The 19441-nt window shown below is 45.1% G+C and overlaps 2 protein-coding genes and 1 non-coding gene across 8 annotated transcripts; 2 read left to right on the plus strand and 1 right to left on the minus strand.

Moving 5' to 3' along the window:
* Nucleotides 1-211: 211 nt before the first annotated feature.
* On the minus strand, nt 212-1871 carry glrx5 (glutaredoxin 5 homolog (S. cerevisiae)). The gene is made up of 2 exons (XM_048984878.1): nt 1432-1871; nt 212-688 (listed from the first exon to the last, which is right to left on the minus strand). Exons 1-2 carry the CDS (start codon nt 1724-1726, stop codon nt 510-512), a joined length of 474 nt encoding a protein of 157 aa, XP_048840835.1. The 5' UTR covers nt 1727-1871; the 3' UTR covers nt 212-509.
* A 146-nt stretch (nt 1872-2017) lies between these two features.
* Nucleotides 2018-18979, plus strand: syne3 (spectrin repeat containing, nuclear envelope family member 3). Of its 6 annotated transcripts, XM_048984866.1 has the most exons (19): nt 2080-2197; nt 2679-3290; nt 5509-5683; nt 6063-6235; nt 6678-6978; nt 9232-9384; nt 10083-10427; nt 11139-11278; nt 11543-11717; nt 12033-12215; nt 12494-12637; nt 12744-12875; nt 13249-13410; nt 13702-13874; nt 14609-15485; nt 15613-15762; nt 15896-16072; nt 16704-16745; nt 16973-18979. In XM_048984866.1, exons 2-19 carry the CDS (start codon nt 3160-3162, stop codon nt 17156-17158), a joined length of 3819 nt encoding a protein of 1272 aa, XP_048840823.1. In that variant the 5' UTR covers nt 2080-2197; nt 2679-3159; the 3' UTR covers nt 17159-18979. The 6 variants fall into 6 exon arrangements, with proteins under 6 accessions (XP_048840825.1, XP_048840826.1, XP_048840827.1 ...); XM_048984868.1 differs by having other exon boundaries at nt 2018-3290; nt 16976-18979; XM_048984869.1 differs by having other exon boundaries at nt 2018-3290; nt 17024-18979.
* LOC125715285 (small Cajal body-specific RNA 13) lies at nt 2297-2572 on the plus strand. Its single transcript, XR_007383997.1, has one exon. It is a non-coding gene; the product is annotated as a small Cajal body-specific RNA 13 (non-coding RNA).
* Nucleotides 18980-19441: the final 462 nt, after the last annotated feature.

Genomic DNA, 19441 nt, shown 5'->3' on the forward strand with positions numbered 1-19441 from the left:
AATTCTTCAAAACACCATAAGGGTAAACTGGTTCACATAATTCCATAACTGATTAACGTTCAACAGAACTTTATATTTCCGCATTTGTTTAATGTTGTCTAATATATTTAATTTCAAATACTAAAAAAAAACAACATGTTTGGCAAAGTATTTTTTACTCTGAATGCATCCTTAGGTAATATTCAAAGGATTTGCAAACTCGTTAAAACTCGTTGCACATTGAAATATTTTATTAATATAAAGAGCTGACTTATGAAACACATGTATCATTTTACAATATCTTCTATACACAGTGCATTGAGTTACTGAAAAATTCAATATGTAGAAGCAAAATATATACGATTTATTTTGTTCTCTTAAAGTGTGAACTGTGGGAACATACAACATACAGCTTGACATCATTTTCCCAGCACCTGGATCATCAAAAGTTTTACCTCCAATAATACTGGAGTAAAGATGTAATGTTTTTTCCCCAAATCTGGCAGCTATTATCATCAACCCTTATAGTTCTACTTGGATTTCTCATCATTCTGGACATCTAAAAGGGCGGAACGGATCCCCAATTTCTTCAGCTCTTCTACCAGGTCTCCATTCTGGTGCATCTGAAGGAGAATATCGCAACCGCCGACGAACTCTCCATTGAAGAACACTTGTGGGATCGTCGGCCAATTGGAAAAAGTCTTGACTCCTGCCGGATAAAGTGACAGTCATGAATTTCAGAGAGCAATAGTCACTATGTTTTACTGAGTCACTCTGGATGCATCCCCAGCTGCACACAAAACTTAACATGTCTTAACACGTCCTTTGTTGAATATAGGTCCACCAAACACTACATCATATATTTAATGTTAGCTAGCATCTTAGATTTAAATTTTGTATAGAAAATCATTCTTATGACATCTCAATAATTTATACAGTGAAAACAACATCTGTTGACCTTTGGGTAGTGCAAGGAGTATTTTCACAAATAATACAGGGGACATAATTGCCTGACCAAGTTGACAGCCGTAGTGAACGCCCTTCGCCACATGCTGGTCTTCACCGATAAAGGTAAAACCGCCGAGGAGATAAACTAATCCATCAATGGCACGTTTGCATTGGGCCACTTTTTAAAAGTTGTTATCAGTAGTTGCTATCAAAATCCTAGTGTCGTAAAAATATTAGGCGATATACAAGCTTTTTGTGAACTATGCAATTAACATACAAAAGTGACCCCCATTATTCCGTATACGGTGGCCGGGGACGCATGCAGCCGTATGTATAGGGGTTGCATTAGAGACTGCAGCTAGTAAGTATGATATAATATGCGAAATGCTGGAACTCGTGGCGAATAAAGACAAGGGACAATAGCGATCATTATGGAAAACAAAGAGAATAAGTACACGACACGACATGGCATCCTTGCCCTCCGGCTAGTTTTGCTGTCCTGACCTTGCCTAAGATCCTGGTCTTCGAGCACGTTATACGAAGCGTAATTTTCCACCCCGTGCATCCGCAGAATCTGGACCACGGCGTTGCTGAAGCCGCACATGGGCTGAGCTGGAGTCCCTTTTATAAAAACCACAACTTTGTCCTTCTTCACCATTTCAGCAAGATCATTCTGCCCAGCAGAGGCACAGAAGAGTCGGGCCGAGACTACCGACACATGGCCATCAAAATTCTTCGGTCGACAGGTCGCTGAACCCAGCTGCACAGCTCGAAACACTGATCTAAACAGCCCGCTCATCCTTCTCTTTAAAATATAACAGGCCGCCTCTCAAAATTGCACCGAGTTATATAAACTGATAGAAGTCTAGACTGAATACCACGACATTCGCCCAGAACTACAACTAGAGAGAAACACAACGCTGCGATTGGCTGAAGAAAGCCTCACGTGATTGGCTCACGTCGACGTCTATCTTCAATTTTACAAAATGTGCAGCAAATATTTCCTGTTAACCTGGTCCAATCTTAGCAAATGTATTATTTTTAGTTTTATTATTTGTACTATATAAATGGATAGTATTCTCTTCGAAAGAGTTTATCTGATACGCAATTTGCTCAAACTACTTCCTGTTATTGTGTGACAAATTTCCGTTTCCGTCATTTCCGTTTTCTTAAAGCTATATTACAAAATGAATTAGTTCGACGTCTTGTGGCGGGATCAAAACTCTTACATGTAGTTTGGAATGTCGCTGTATTCACCTTGGCAAGAAAGGTTTGTTATACGAATGTGAAATACTACTTTAATTGTTTTTTCTAACGTAACTTGTTAGTCACCGTGTTGTTAGTGAACGTTGTATATAATGTTATTTGAGTTTTGCAGTCCTGTGAGTTGGCTCCCTACATCTATAGCGTTTGGGGCGAAAATGGACTGCAGACATTAGGCGAAGGAAGCGAAGGCGTGGCCGCCGGAGGGCGCGCGGCTTCACGTGCGATGTTCCTTCTACATTCCTCCTCGTGCCCTGCTTCCGCGGCGGTGACGGCTAAGTCGGTTTCGTCCCCTATCTGAAAGCAGGCAGAGCATATCTAAGCAGCTAGATATTGCTTGTTTGGACGAGTCCCATGACAAGCACTTAAAGCTGCTACAGTTGTTAACTGTATTATAGAACAGCTTACCTTTAGTACTGATGCTTAGACGTATTGGTTTTGGTAAATTGGTGGTAAATCTAGTACTTATCGTTTGTTTCTTTCCACAGGCACGGATATCGCCAATGGTTACGTTGGACGTTTTGTGAAAGATTTTTTTTCTGCTTTTGTTCAATACGTATTTTGACGACATTCCACGATACAAACTTGAGTGGTTTGGTCTTTGACTGATTGCATCTTTATGAAAATTGCGGATGGATTACTAGTTAACTGGGGGAAAGCATTTAAAGATCACGAAGTCTGGTACTAAGGTGAAGAATATCCTCACCCGATAGACTTTGTACCTACATTTCTTTATATGGTAAAGGGATTTCACAGGTTTAATAAAGCTATGCTGTTTTCGGAAGTTTGACTCATGTTATGTTTGAAATGTATTCCGAGGACGGCTGCGGTCAAAATGTTGTGAAATAAAACATGTTGGTCAACTGAGTACGTCGTGCAGCTTTTATTTAGTCAATATGTACACAAGCACGTTCGTTGTTGTCATTCAGCAACGAAACGCGCCCCATACGTAGTGACGTCAGCGTGCGTATGGGCGCAGCCCGAAATGAATGGCAGCCCCTGCCCGGCAATCCGTATCTCTGGGTGTGTATTATTACTGTCTGTCAGCGTGTCAAACGACTTCGCCAGCAAAGTTTCATTTATATACGCCCAGGCCTCCGGTGAGTTGTTGCGTGATTATTGTATGAAGCGGAAGGTTGCAAATTTTGTAATGTTTCCTTAGCGGTAAGCTTATCTAATTATTTCAAACAGTCAGTCGCGTTGTATTGATGCATCTTTAAACTATGTACACGTATATTCATCATTCTTATATTTTCCATGCGGCCGCCTATGTCACCATTAACACAGCCGGTTTGTAGTAGGGAAGCGTTTGAGTTAATGCTTATTAGCAATCCTAAAAATGTAAATGATCAGCACCCTTCTGGTAAATATTAACGCGCAGTGTGAGTTGAATGCGGCTGTACTCGTGGTGCAGTTAGATGCTGTCTTCAGACCAAACCTCTTCGTCTCCCGGCTTGTTTACATCTCAACTTTGAAACTCTCGTAATTTGACAGTCAATCTAGTTGAACCGTCTTCCTTTTGATCGCTCTAAAGTATCTAATTATCCTGTGAATTAAAATCATTTTGAAAACATTGGCATATTTGAAATTGTGTTCGCTACCGAACTGTTTGTTTCCCTGGCAATTTATTTTATGTTATGGGTGAGCTGCCGGAAACCCAAATATAGTCTTTGGTCCAGATAGCTACCGCTAGCTCCTTAAGGTGTAGAAGGTAAGAGGATTTTCTCATGATGATCATGGTCTTACGTGTTTCTCAAATGAACTCGATAATGCAGCATAAAATGCATTGCGGTTATGTACATTATCATTGCTCCTTTTTCCTTTTTTGACATGCAACTGTAGAGGAAAACCACTATGACTCATTCAGGAAAAATGACTAAGAAATCCCTACTTCGCCGTGCCGGAGCGACTTGTGATTTTAGCTACTCTGAAAATTTTCGTTTTATAAGGTTTAAAAAGAATCACAGGGGCAGTGGATCAAAAATGTTGTTAATCTAAGGTTGCATTTGGCTATTCAGCGCAAACTGGATTAAACTTATTTGCACCTAAGTTGCAAGCAATGCAATAAGACATACGCAGCATATACAAAGTGTCAGTACCGAATTATTACTTACAAGAATATGGGAAAAATGTTTGCTGTGAAAAGCAACATTTAGGAATATGTATCGCTTATACAAACGCTAAACAGATATGCAATATGTGACTTGATACAGACATGCAAGGTTTTTAAATACAGTGCAGGTGGACACGATTTGATCGCTCTTTTAGTCAGGGGCGATTCTAGGATTTTTTGTTTGAGGTAGGTGGACATAAGAAGGACAATCATTTATACAGAAGGGGCACATTTATTATCAGTGAATGATGTGTTTTGATTCGATCAGTGACGCAGTCTGGAGGCCAATCAGCTTTCAGCTAGGGCCAGTGCCTCTCTGGCCTCACCCCATAGTCGCCCCTGCGTTTAGTACATTTAGATTAATTTAAATGTGCGTACGTGTGTTCGAAATTTTGTTTGGAAGAATCAGTCGTTATGAAAATGACCTGCACGCTGGCATGGCCGTAATATTACTGGAAACAATGTTTTCAGTACCAGTGCTATGAAAGTTACTGATATTAATACTTGATGTCTTAAGTACATGTATATATTTTTCTGTGTCTGCAAAGCCGTCAACATATCAACAGATCTGCCTTATTGTTGCCTTTGTCTGTCCACTCAACACTATTACCTGCTACTGGGGGCTCATCCATCCATCCATCCATTTTCCAAACCGCTTATCCTACTGGGTCGCGTGGGGTCCGGAGCCTATCCTGGAAGCAATGGGCACGAGGCAGGGAATAACCCAGCACGGGGGGCCAGCCCATCGCAGGGCACACTCACACGCCATTCACTCTCACACGCAATTTAGCAACTCCAATTAGCCTCAGCATGTTTTTGGACTGTGGGGGGAAACCGGAGTACCCGGAGGAAACCCCACGACGACATGGGGAGAACATGCAAACTCCACACACATGTGACCCAGGCGGAGACTCGAACCCGGGTCCCAGAGGTGTGAGGCAACAGTGCTAACCACTGCACCACCATGCTGCCCCCCCTGGGGGTTTACACTAGCCTAAAAGTTGCAGTCATTTAGTGACAGAGTTTGTGAGTAACCATATCTCCACAGTTTCTAACTGTATTTTGAGTTTGGTAATATTGTGTACATCGATATGCTGTATGTATGAAGTCTTAAGGCACATCATGTGCGTTTCCCTTCATGCTTTGGGGCAGTACCATGAGTCCCAGAGGTCTGAGTTGATGGCTGCATCGGTGTTTCTCCTCAGCTTTCCTGCTTGCTGCAGCACCTACGTTGCCATGACTCAGCAGGAGCAGGCTGAGTTTGGGCACAGCCTGGAGGCCGCCATGTGTTGGATGCGAGCAGCCCACGAGAGGCTGAGGGTCATCGACAACACTCAGGGCCCCAGGGAAGCGCTGGAGGCCCGGCTCCGAGAGACAGAGGTACTGCACTGCATGCATTTTATGCGCTTTCGCATGGAGGTGTGGAGAGCCGCTCTGCTCCCAGCCGCTCTGCTCCTTGCGGCTCGGCTCCCTGCCCCTCTTCTCCTTGCCGGCCACATGCACAGCTTCCTGTATTTGACATCAGCATGGTCGGGTGATACCCATGTGGCGCCCTAGGCGAGCCCCCCCCCCGATCCTCGACCACTATAGGCAATACCGAGATTGTTGTTGTTATTAATAATAATTGTAATTACATGTTTGAATTTGTCATCATATAATAATGATATTTTTAATAATAATAATAATAATTAATTGCCGAAACCATATTGGAGAAACTGGGGTTCTGCAGCTAAAGGGCCTTTGCTGCGCCCCGTTACAGGCCATCCGTGAGTCCGAGTATGAAGGCCGGATAAAGATGGACAGGGTCCTGGCCGTGGCTGATGCCCTGCTCAAGAGTAGGGATGAGGAGGTGAAGCGGGAGACGCACGGCAAGCTGAAGGAGCTCAAAGCATTCTGGGACGAGACGACCACCTACATCACCCACTGCCACTGGTGAGCTGCTATAACATCTACAACAAATCAGTCTTTTTAAATAATTATTCACAAAACATTGATTACTTAGATCAGTGAGTGTGGCACAGTGGGTTAGGACACTATGCATATGATGGAAAGGACACTGGTTCAAAACCCTGGGTTGGCAAAGTGATTTCGTGGGCCCCCCCCAAGTCCCCCTCCCCCAACATGGAAAAATCTATTACCTTTATTTTACTGTGAAGTGCAAATTAATATCAACAAAGAGAATTTAATTATCACGTGACTTTTATTTTCACTTTTGTGAAAAACAGAATACAGAAATAAAGCAGACTTGTCATTGGAAAGATTCATGTAATCTGCCGCCCTCGGGGGCCCCCCTCCCTGCTTGGGGGCCCCAGGCCATTACCTGCCCTGTCACTGCACCTCCGGTTTTAATTTCTCCCTTCCTTGTCCCTGGCAGCCGGATTGAGTGGGTATGGCTGCACTGGAGCGAGTACCTCAAGGTGCACGAGGAGTTTGCCGTCTGGCTGGGTAAGATGCGCTGCACGTTGGAGCCACAGCTGGAACTGCAGCTGGACTTGCGAGAGAAGCTGTGGCAGCTGGACCACCACCAGGTGCTGCTGAGCGACGTGCATGGCCAGGCAGCACTGCTGGAGCGGCTCCTGGAGGAGGCCCTGGCCTTGTACAGCCGCACCGAGGACCCCAGCGTGGGCCCAGAGGCGCTGCAGGATGCCTACAACCAGATCCGGGATAAGGCTGCGGTAAGGATGCTGGGATCTGCTACACGCCATCTGTCTGTTAGGGTTGGTAAGGGGTGGGAAGAGGCCCCACTCAGAGGAACGGTGATGATGACCGTACACCGAATGTCCCTCTATCTCAGGGGCGGCCAGTCATGCTACTGTGCATGCAGGTTTTTGGGATATCCTTTTGGTCGACTGTTCAAACTCAGGTGTGAGGACTCTTCAGCCAATCAGTGCTCTAATTAGTAACCTAATTGGGGAGTTGCAGTGAAAACCCGCAAACACACTGGCCTTTTCTCGATGAGACTGCCCACTCCTGCTCTGTCTGCTGATGGTCCTTGGGTTTGGAAAGCTTGCATCATTCAGTCAATAAAATCCCAGGAAGCAGGAGAGTATGAGCCGTCTGATTGGATATGAAATTTCAGTCTTGGTAATGAATGGAGAATGACTGCGCAAGCCAGCACCTTTCAGGGTGGCTGTTTCTGTTTGACAGAGGCTGGGTCTTTGCTCCACGTTTACCTCAATGCAAAAGCGAAATGATTAAATTCCTTTCACAACAGAGTTGTCCCAAGGCGCTTCACATGGGTGTGTTGTGATATATTACAACATCATCAGGAGAGAATAATGCAAAACAGGGAAAAGGAAAGAGAAAGAAAATATATGGTAATATAGAGACACTTACAGTACAGGCCAAAAGTTTGGACACACCTCATTCAATGTGGTGTCTTTATTTTCATGACTTTTTATTTTATTTTCACCACTTGCTAAACACCTCTGGGAACTCCTTCAAGACTGTTGGAACACCATTTCAGGTGACTTCCTCTTGAAGCTCATCAGGAGAATGCCAAGAGTGTACAAAGCAGTAATCAGAGCAAAGGGTGGCTATTTTGAAGAAACTAGAATATAAAACACGTTTTCAGTTATGTCACCTTTTTTTAAGTACATAACTCCACATGTGTTCATTCATAGTTTTGATGCCTTCAGTGAGAATCTACCAATGTAAATGGTCATGAAAATAAAGACAACACATTGAATGAGAAGGTGTGTCCAAACTTTTGGCCTGTACTGTATATTAAGCAGGTGAAATCAAAACTTTTGGACTATTATGGTCTCCAGTGTTTCCTTCTCTCCTGATGCCGCCTCGTATCGCACCGCAGAACACACACGGTCCTTTACACAGCCGGGCACAGGTTTGCTTAACTGCTTCACTTGGACTGCGTGAGGAACCCAGAATGACATGAATAGAACATGCAGCCCAGTCCTTGACTTGTGAGGCGGACATGCTACCCATTGAGTGACTGCACCATTATTTTTTTACTGCTATAATAATAATAATTGATACTTTATTGATACCCATTGGGAAATTCTCTTTGCCCCCCCTCAATATCCTCACTGTGGGTGAGCAGAAGCTGGCCACACTAGGCAGCCCCCCGTAGCAGCACGTAGGGAGCTGGGGGTTCTGTGCCACATGCCCCCCCCCCCCCATTTTTATTATGTTCATTGCTATGTTTATGTATACAGGGACTTTGGTATGTTTTCATTGAACAAATGTTTTTTTTCCCTCCAAATTGGGTCCCATTATAAATATTGTGTTTTTATACACAATCTAGTGCTATTTTGGATTATCACTAAAGGAAAAACATTTCAGCTGATTTTAGTTTCATGATGCATGATTGTCCTGCACCAGGTTGCTTTCCTGCCTCTGAATAATCGCAAAGAGGGTGAGGAATCCAGGCGGCCAGTCAGGCCTTATAATCAGAGACTGGCATCCTGTTGTTCTGTATTTGTGGATTTATTTCTGTTTATTTCATATTTTCTGTTTTGCCGGTATGTTTTCCCTCCCGATTAGTTTTTTACATTTGTCCTGTTTCGCTAATGTGTGCATGCAGAGACACGCAGAATATGTGCAAAATGTGTAGGGGGCAAAGTAAGTGGGGGGGTGGTGGGGGGCACGTCACATTCCAGCATTTAAAAACACAAAACAAACAGTTTCAGCGTCTGTCAGGAGCTCACAGTACCGTGATTGTGACTGTTTTCCGATACTGAACTAGATAATGTGATGATTTAGGAACTTCTGAAGCGTGTCCAATTTAATATGAATAATAGGGTTGTGTGTTTCGTTTTATTGTGTTTATACCTATTGTGTGTCGCCATAATGCTCTGTCAGTGAGAGCAAAGAGCACATGATGAAGGTGGTCGAGAGCCAATGTCCCACAGGAGCCTGGCTTTGCTGTGAGTTCAGAGAATACTCTGTTCTCCATCTCCTGCTCTTAGGAAAGGGTGGCACTCTTACAGAAGATTGTAAAAGACCACCAGACCTACGAAGGCCGCGGTCAGGGGTTTTTGGCTTGGTTGGCGTCCAGGACTGCGGAGCTTAATGACTGCAATGAAGCTGAGGACCCAGAGAAGAAGCTCCAGGACATGCAGGTACCACACCACAGTCACTAGAAGAGAACCAGTCCTGTCACCTGCTGGTACTCTGACAGGCCAGGCTCACCACAGTCACTAAAAGAGAACCAGTCCAATTACCTGCAGGTACTCCAACAGGCCAGCCTCATCACAGTTGCAACAAGGGAACCAATTATCACCACACCTTAGAAAGCCTTTTATGAATCATGTGTCATGTATGTAGGTGACCGGGAAAATTCTGTAGTGTAGTTTCTAAACAAAGAATATGTTGAGTAATTGCAGCTTACGCAAGAAACACAAATACTGCTTCTCCTGTGGAAGACCTGCTTATGCACGGGTTTCAAACTACCCGAGCGCATAGATTTATCTTTCATGGAATGTTCCCTAAAGGAAATGATTCAGTCTGTCAATTTCAGAATGATGTTCTTTGTTAAAAGAACTGGGAAATAACACTGTCTGCCGCAGGACCAGGAGACAAAAAAAGCCAAGAGCTGTAGAACCAGGTTCTGGTTCTTGAGGCCTGCAGGGTGAACGGTATCTCAGTTATTCTCTCCTCAGTCATGAATTGTTTGGAAAGTGAGATCACCTGGTATTTCAGATGTCAGTCCACTGCTGAAATGTTTTCAAAAGCCTGATGTCATCTCTGAACATACAGAACCAGGCCTGGCTACGCACTGATCTTGCATATGTGATCTGGTCATTTTTGTGCCCTACAGGACCTCTGGAAGAGCGTTTCATGTGAAGAGGAGACCCTGCGGGACATGGAGACCTTGGCAGAAGCCGTGAAGGCCCAGACATCCCCAGCCGGCGCTGAGGCCATCGCTAAGGAGGTGGAGCATCTGCGAGAGGCCTGGGAGAAGCTGATGCAGTGCCTCCTGCTGGAGCAGGAGAGATTGCAGGTCTCGCAGCGTTCGATCGCAGACCACGAGGCTCGCGTTGAGCAGCTCCGGGCCGATGTGGCACAGCATCGTAGGGTGCTGCAGGCTCAGGGCCGGGAGCTGGAGGCCTCCGGAGGGGAGAGGACGGAGGAGGAGATGGTGACAGCGTGGAGAAAGTGCACGGTACGTCTCGGCTGAAGGTCGCCATGGTGCCGATCAGCTTCACATCCTCTTTGCTGAAATGCCTCCATTTTTTCCCCTCCTGCTAATGCATCATGAATCGCCTGACCTGGTAGCAAGTGTCGTAAAGGAATTTTTATGAGTTGGATTCTGGGACAAAGGGTGTTACAAGTGCATGCGATGACACGCCTATCGGAGATGTTTGAGGTATATGGGACCTGGCGACGCCCCACCAAAGGTTTTATGTTCGGTACAATCATGGGAAATGGAGACACTGAGCTACACCCTTTTCCTCTGGCACCCACTGCAGAATTTAAATGTTAGTAAAAAAAAAATGCTGAGCTTGAGCTTAAAATACCTGGGAAACACAAGTGTACTAGGTGACAGTAAATAAATAAATACCTGTTTTTCAGCTTAGTCCCATACTGGCAAAATTTCTTTCAAAAGCAAAATGGCTTTTCTTCTCCATTATTATTGGGTTAATCTTTTAAAAAATTGTGAAAATCGGGTTAAAAGCATGCTGAATGAATGCATAGTGCTTTCATTTTTCAGTTTATTTTTGTGGCACATTTTCACAACGTTACCTTGTCTCAGATCGTGCTACTGGAAGAGCCCCGACTAGTCACACTTCTGTGTGCAGCTGTGGTATCCCTCGGCGTCCCTCGTGGGAAGTTCCCTCAGAGTGCTGATTCCCGGGGTGATCTCTGTCCCCAGAAGGTGTACGCTGCCCTGGCGATGGAGGAGCCTGCCGTGGAGAGGATGAAGACCAGGCTCAGGGAGCTCTTCCACTTCTCACAGGGCAGCACGGGGCCCCTTTCCGACGATGTAGTGGCCATGATCAAGGAGTACCAGGGGTGAGCATGCGCAGGAAATGCGGCCTTTCAGTATGTGCCCTGGAACTGGATTTACGAAAACCAGCATAGTCTGGGGTCTCTAGACCAATATAGTGTCTTGTTTCTGTTGAATCTAATTCAGAGCTTTGGCTAGAAGGCCTATTGAATTTTGTGCTTGTCTTCTGCACATGGGATAGACCCTAGAGACTTCGTGGGAGACCCCTGATCTAAGTAGTCTTTCCCCACATTCTAAAATGCGCTCATCTCCTGGCATCTGCACTTCAGGGTTAAGAGTCGTGCGTTCCAGTTGTCGACGGAGGCGGAGACGGATCTCCAGAAGGTTCTGCAAGACCCGCTTCGAGGTTACAAGCAGTGGACCAGCCTGGCAAGCGAAGTGCTGCGGTCATCAGAGGAGATGTCAGAGTTTTCACACCTGGCGCTTCTGGTTCAGAAAATGGAGGTAATCGGTCTCGGTGGAGCCATGTGATCAGCTGTCGAACCAGTAACGTGATTTGGCCCGCCCTCGCCCCAGGGACAAGATCTGTCATTCATCAGTGCCGCATGTCTGGAGAGCTTGTCGCTCAATACATAACAGCTATGGAGAGTCCTGTACGTCAAGCCGTATGTGTAATAGCTGATCGATGTGTGTAACGTTTGATCAGCGCCGAGCACCGTGTGCCAGTATCTATGGCTACTGGAGCCGACTCCAGTTTTAGCAGAGCTGGTAAAACACTGACACACAGCCTTTGTTGCTCCTTGGCGGTTCCCGGTTTAGAAGCTGCTCAAGCACAGCCTTCAGCTACAGGAGCGTCTGAGCCTGCTGCAGGTGAAGGGCGACCTGCTGAGCAGCGTGTTCGGCCCAGACAAGGCCGGGGACATTCTGACAGAGCTCAGCGCCGCAATGAAGGAGAGAGAACAGTTGCACAGCCAGCTGGCTCAGAAGAAACGCCACCTGCAGGTGCAAAGTGCCACACCTTGCCAAGCTTTTCGACCTCATACTGCCCTCTGGTGCAGATATGAATTTCGGGGGGGGGGGGGGGGGGGGGGAGAAAAACGTAAAACGCAAATAATTCCCTTTCCACAGTTTGTATTTTTTTCTAGTTAGAAATAAACATTAAATATCTTGGTTGTTGGGACTGATCTTTTTAAGAGCAGCTAAATACACTGATTTCACAGTGATTTAAACTGTTGCCTTTTCTTACCTCTGACTAAAATGCACTTAATTACTGCATACAGGATTTGTTGCAGAAATCAAATGGCTTCGGGGAGGCGTATAACTCCATCTCGAAACAACTGGACCAAATAAAAGAGAGACTAAATGCAGCAGATGGATTGCAGCCTGATATATTGGCCAAGAAAAGCCAGTTTGACCAATTCGTGGTAAGAAAACTTGAATATATCCTCGTCAGTCTTCAATGTGTGCTGATTGGCTCTCAGGGGACTCACAGGAACCTACAGTACTGATTAGAAATCTTTTATCCGCCAGATAATGAAGAAGGACTTGGAGGACTGTGAAGCTCATGTCACTGCTCTGGAGACTCTGGTGTCCAGCCTTACAAACCGCCACATGTTCGACCAGCTCCATGCGGAATGGAGGGAGCTATACAAAACCGTGAGAGTGAGTGTGCATACTGGCCAGGAAGGACATTCTTTAATAACGAGTGGTTTCTGAGTATAAGGCTGTGGAAAGGTCTTGTCTTTTGACTACTTGGATATGATCGCAAATTCATGTCAAGTGTAAAAACCTCTTAATCATCACTCTAAAGTGATGTATGCTTAATATCCTGTCTCGTATCTGGCAATTATCTTTCTGGTGTCATATAATCATGGTTGTGTGTTAAGTATTTGCTATGATAGCTTTACTGCTGGATGCATTGACGTTTCAGTCATGTTGAAGGCCGTCATGGTTTTCTGCCATTAGTACAGTATCAAAAGGACCCGATTAAGGCGCGAAGCCCCCTGTATGACAAAAAATCTGCCCCCCCCTCTAGGTGAAGATGAACGAGAGCGAGCGGAGCATCGCGGAGCACGAGAACTTCCACGAGAACCTGCTGACGGTGGAGAAGTGGTTGATGATCATGAGGCAGAAGCTGGAGTCGTTCTGCGGTGCGGACGGCGAGTGGAGCGTGCAGAACCGCCGCACTGAGGCCGAGGTCTCCTATCCCCCCTCCCATCTTCTCATAAGGGTCTCCTGGCCTGGAGCTGGGCCCTCATTTTCAATATAGTGCCATTATTTGACATTAACTAAGCACTTTTAGAACTTAAGGACTATGTAATTAAACTTCAAATGCTCAGGCCAAGTGAATGGCCCTTCATGAGATTACTGTGATTTTAGTTGCTAGAAGCAAGAGGAGGGTGTTGGATGTGATGAACTGAATGGGATGAAATGTTTTTGCTCCTCTAGTTTTTGTTAAGCTCTGAACAGTTATGTTCATCACCTCTAGAGGGCGCTGGGGGAGTTTCCTGAGAAAGAACTTCAGCTGCACAAGACCGAAGCCCAGGGTCAGATAGTGCTGTCCAGGACGTCAGAGGAGGGGAAGGTGCACATTCTGCGGGACCTGCACCGCTTGCGGGAGTCATGGCTGTCACTCCACAGCCTCAGCCTCAACGTCTTCAGGTAGCACTGACTCTTACTTGATTGTGTCATTGTCATTAGCTATGGAGCCAGCAGCAGTGCCTCTCTTCCTTGGAGACTCTGTGAGCCAGGACAGGGTTTGCAAACTACAATTTCACTTGCAAAAGACCTGGATGTCACTTTAGCACTGAGTTAGCACTTGGTACGTGCTGATTGGTCGGTCTCCTGCATGTGTCACTAATGTTTATGTGAAGCAGCTGGATGAGTCTTTCAATCAAGGCAACAAACCAGTAGAAGCACAAGAAGAATTAAACTAATTATCCAAGCACAGGGGCCTTTCAGTTTTCAAGTAGTTTGTAAAATCTGAAGTAGTTCATTGTGTCGTTCTGACACGGATTAGGTGGCCACCCTAATGTACATGCATGATGGAGCACTCTTACTTCTCTTACTTGGAGTGGAAGATACCATGATAAATTCTGCAGGATGGTAGGATTGTGTTCAGTGAGTTACATTTTCTCATGGCCTTTTGGGAGCTGCATGCTTTTAGAAAGCAAAATAAAAGCCTGGATTTCACTCTGAGAGCAAATACCCACTGTAACGCTTGGGCATTAAAAATTAATTGACATAAAAGGAAAACTAAATGGTTTATTTTATTTCACCTTTAAGAAACGGTTGCATCTTCCATTGCTCAGAGCAGTGTTGTGTGCAGGAAATGGCTTTTATATTGTGTGTTTTTGACCAGTATATGCTATGATTTATCTCGCTTTGTCCTTCAGGTTGCTTAGTGGGGAAGGAGCAGCTGGTGTTAGAGAGGTCTCTCCAATAGGAGGGATGGTGGAGAAGATTGGGTCAGACAGAGAGTCCTCCTTGACAGAAAGTGAAGATGCCATCAAGGGGAACAGGTCAGAGCTAGGGTTAGGGTGCGGCATCAGCGGAGAAGGATATGATGCAGGGTGGGACGCTCTGATTGGAGCAGAAGGAGCTGGTCCCAGTACTAGAAGTGAATTTGCAGTGGGTAGAAAACCATTGGGTAATTCAGATGTGGATCTTCAGAGCAGGGTGGCGAAAGGGGAAGGGTCAAGGATCCAGTGTGAGGAGCCTGATGGAATAGATCTCAGGGTGGATCATGGACCTAGTGGGAAAGGATTACATCTGGTAGAGGATATGGTTGAGAAAACACCCAAAACTATGACAGTAGCTGGAGCAGGTGGGAAGTCTGGTGGTAGCTTTGGCTTTGGTGGGGATTTTGGAGTTGAAAGGAGTTCTGGCTCTAGTGTCAAGGCCGAGAAAAGTGCAGCAGGTACTAGTTTTTGGGTTGAGGCATCAAGTGACTCAGATGCTGGCAAGAAGCCTCCGAAAGGAGGCGGTCAGCGAAGAGCTGAAGACTCAAAACAGCGAGGAACCTCAGACTATGATAGCTGGAGGGGAGCCGGGCTCGATGTGTGGGACTCCCCCAGTGGAAGTGGTCAAGAAGCTTCTGGAAAATACGCACAAGAAAGTCATGAGTGGAATAAATGGCAGAACAAAGGGGGAGATGCGTACGCTGTTGATAAAACCCTCAAGCTGAGGTCTGGTGGAGAAATTGGTGCAGAAGATGAGTCGTCTGGCGACAGAAGACGAACCACTAAGGATAGATCAGTTCATCGCAAACTGGTAATACGTTTGGCAAAGAAGCATTGATTCTGAAAAATGTCCTTATTTGGATTGACTGATGTAAAAGAAGTAAAGTTACATCCTCTAAGCTCGGTTTGTTCCTTATGCCTTTGCTAATGCTTTCCAGATACCTGACCCTGAATTCCAGTGTGATACTAAACTTCTAAGGGAGTTTGAGGTATGGCTGAAGGCCGAGAATGAGAAACTCTCCAAGATTCTGGGACAGAAAGGGCAGAAAAACGCTGCTGAGCGGAAGGAGAGGGAACAGACACTAAAAGTAAGTCTGGTGGCCTCTGTGGGGGGAAAGTCCATGTTGATGAAGATCTCTGGTCCAGGGTCTTATGGCAGAATGTCACTTTAGCTGTGATTATGCTTGTGACCGATCCTTCTTTTACTCGCACACTCTGCAGGACCTGCGCTCCCGTGTGGGATGGGGCCAGAGCCAGCTCCAGAGGCTGCTCGCGTTGTGGGGGGTGGGAGCGGTGACGGCTCAAGCGGAGGAACTGGAGGAGCTGAGGTACCACTGGATGCTTTACAAGTCCAAGCTGAAGGAAGCAGGAGACCTAAGCGCCCCCCTGCAGCCCACGGTATGGTGCAGGTGGATGAGCGAGTGTGACTGATGGTGTAGGGGTGTTTCCCAACCCAGTCCTCGGGGAACCCTGGACAGTCCGCGTTTTTGCTCCCTCCCAGCTCCCAGCCAATGAGGAACACCGAATACCTGGTACAGGGGTGCTGGGAGCTGAGAGGAAGCAAAAATGTGGACTGTCTGGGGTTCCCCGAGGACTGGGTTGGGAAACACTGGTGTAGGGATCCTAAACTGTCCATAGAACATTTTGATGCATCTATATTCTCTTAACATGAGTGTTTAGTGTACAGCTGTGTTTCCCAACCTGGTCCTCGGGGACCCACAGATGGTCCATGTTTTTGCTCCCTACCATCTCCCTACAAGACAGTCCACGTTTTTGCTCAGGAGGTGAGAGAGAGCAATGACGTGGACTGTCTGCGGGTCCTCGAGGGCCGGATTGGGAAACACTGGTGTACAGAAACTAAATTAATTGAGGTATATGTAATATTTATTACTTTGCATTCACGTTGGTTTTTTGAAAGTGTAATTTAAATCTCTGGCACGGACACTAGATGTCATTCTAAGCTCTTGAAATTGGACAAACATTCAACGAATTCTGAGTATATCTAAAAACAATGTTACTTTTTTTGTAGGATACAAGAGTCCGACGGGAGGAGAGTGTAATGATGAGAAAGGTAAGTGACGTTTCTAGAAACAGCGGCATACCACCCCCTACAGACTCTCTGTCTTTTTAGATTACGTTCTAATTCAGAATCAAGCCTATGGACTTCATATGTGTCGTTTTAGCCGAATATAAAACCGAAACGGCGCATTGCACGTCAGGCTCCCGCGCCCGTCCGAAGTGGCATCGTGTGTTTAGCATGTTGTCAGTGTGCCCAGCTGCTCTTCCGTGTCTCCCCAGAAGCGCTCCAAGTTCTTATCACGCGTGTGCTGCGTGGCACTGCCCCTCCAGCTGCTGCTCCTGGGCCTGCTGCTGCTCGCCTTCCTGCTCCCGCTGACGGACGAGGGCGCCAGCTGCTCCCTGGCCAACAACTTCGCCCGCTCTTTCAGCATCATGCTGCGCTACCACGGGCCGCCGCCCACCTGAGAGCCGCACCCAAAGGAACCGTCGGATTTCCACAAAGTACAAATGCATGTCTTAGGCTCCTTCGCTTAGCTCTCGGAGAATCTCCTTCAGTGATTTTTCTTTTTTAAGCTTGAACATCAGCACAAAGTGAAGGATCATGTAAAATTATTTTTCTTAGCTGCCATATTCCAGGGTCTTTCTGTCTGTTATTATTTTTATTATTATTATTATATGATATATTTAATGTTGGTATCTACAGCGAATCAAGACTGACTGTGGGGTTCATTCACCAAGACATTTAGTCTCTGTTTATTAAAACTGGTACTTATTTTTTTTTTTTACTCAAAACAATGAACTGCAATGCACTGCTATTGCTATGCTTTATTATATGCAGTGTAACTGCACTGCAGATGAAGGTCTAACCCTCAGTATAGCTGTATACATCCAGTCCAGTGTATAAAAGGTGATCTTTTTTGCCGTTAGTGTCCATGAAGGTACTGCAGAATTCGGAAAGATAAAGAAATTAGCTATGATCCGAAAAAAAAAAAAAACGTTTAATGTGTAATATGCAGTATTAAACATGGGGTCTGTTATTATTGGGAAGAGTAACCCTAATGTATCTGGTGCATGAAGTGGACATGGATGCTGCAGATACCTCTTACCAGCTTAATGATTTAGCATATTTAAATGCAATATACTTTGCGTCGAGACAATATACTGTGCGATAAAGGGGGTTTAAATGCAGCTTGAATGCGTAAATATAATGCAACTGACATACATTGGTACTGTGTTAAAACTATTTAAAACACGCTCGCCTGTTCCTGTATATGCATTTTGGATAATACTGTGTATTAGATAACTACCAAAAAAGGTTTGGTTTAGGCTTAGAGAGATTTGGCCTGCTTGTGGAACATTTTCATTCATGATCAAGCACGAGAGCCTCATAGTGGCCTTTTGATCTTCTTGCTGTTTCACCACCTGCTTAAGCGGTATTCCTGCTCTGGCTGGAAAATTTCAAAGGTAACCATCTACAAATTCGACTTCACACTGCGTCCGGTGATCACGTAAAGAATGGCCATTTTCGTAGGGCCTTGTCACTGTAAGTGGTCTCCTGGAGCTCTGCTCCTCGCCACTAGGCCGTGATCGATGCAGAACACGCACATCCGCCACGGTCTTAAGGCCGTGTCTGTCTGATTGATGTCCTTATAAATCTATTGTCAGCCGGAAGATTCGCAACAAGTAAAGATTTGGCTTGGTCATTATCAGAGCTAGTATGTAAGAATAATAGTAAGCTCATTACAACAAAGTAGGGGATAGTTATCGTTCCATGTGACTAATGTAGCTTTTGTCTGTAGCCAAAACCACTGCGATGCCTTCAACCTGTTGGAATATTACCCATCTCAGAATGTAACACACCCACATTGGCTAATAGGATGCTTAGGTTTATATCTGTCTGTTTTTGAGAATGGTTGAATTGAAGTTATCTTATTACGGAACTGCGGAATGCTTTATATTTTATCAAAATACAGAGGTGACCCTCTCATACTGCACGATATGTCATAGAATTTGCATGTAGAGGTTTATTTTCTTGAATCCAAACACCAGGACCCTAGGTGTAATATTTTGTACAGAAATGTCATGAAGCTTATTCAGATGCAGAATATATTAATAAGGAAACTCCCATTCTGTTCAGACTGCAGATGCAAAGCTTTTGTAATATGTTACAACCTATTTTACTGATGGAAAAATCCACATATTTTTGAAAATATATTAGCAGGACCTGTATTTATCCAGTATTTTTCTACAGTACTCATACACAATAAATATGCAATTATATGTGAATGATCTCCGCACTGTCTAGTTTTTTTTTCCAAGCCATAAATATAGGTAAATTAGTAGTATAATGAACTTCCAATGAAAAATACAAAATAAAATAAACTGAAGTAAATAAAAAAATCCTTGTATGCAAGGCTGCAGCAGTGAGAAATGACTTCACAGTATGCAAATGTGGACATACTGGTATTGCTATGGCACCTGAGTCACTGACTCTTCCTTCCTTATCAGTGATGTAACTGCCTCGTGTTGCATGCCTGGCGATTCTAGTCATGTGACCCATGAAGGACCTAGGAGTCGCACTTGTTTACCTGAGCGTGTTTGGGCACATTCACTGTCTTATCACTCTTATCTTAAGTTGATAACCTCTATTTTCGATAGTCTGCATCAGCCAAGACGCTGCCCAAGGGCCATATGAATGTTCTGATCTCATTTTCTTTTTCGTTTCGTAAAATGTTCGCCAAGGCCTTC

The sequence above is a fragment of the Brienomyrus brachyistius genome, chromosome 19, assembly GCF_023856365.1.
Source record: "Brienomyrus brachyistius isolate T26 chromosome 19, BBRACH_0.4, whole genome shotgun sequence".
Taxonomy (NCBI): domain Eukaryota; kingdom Metazoa; phylum Chordata; class Actinopteri; order Osteoglossiformes; family Mormyridae; genus Brienomyrus; species Brienomyrus brachyistius.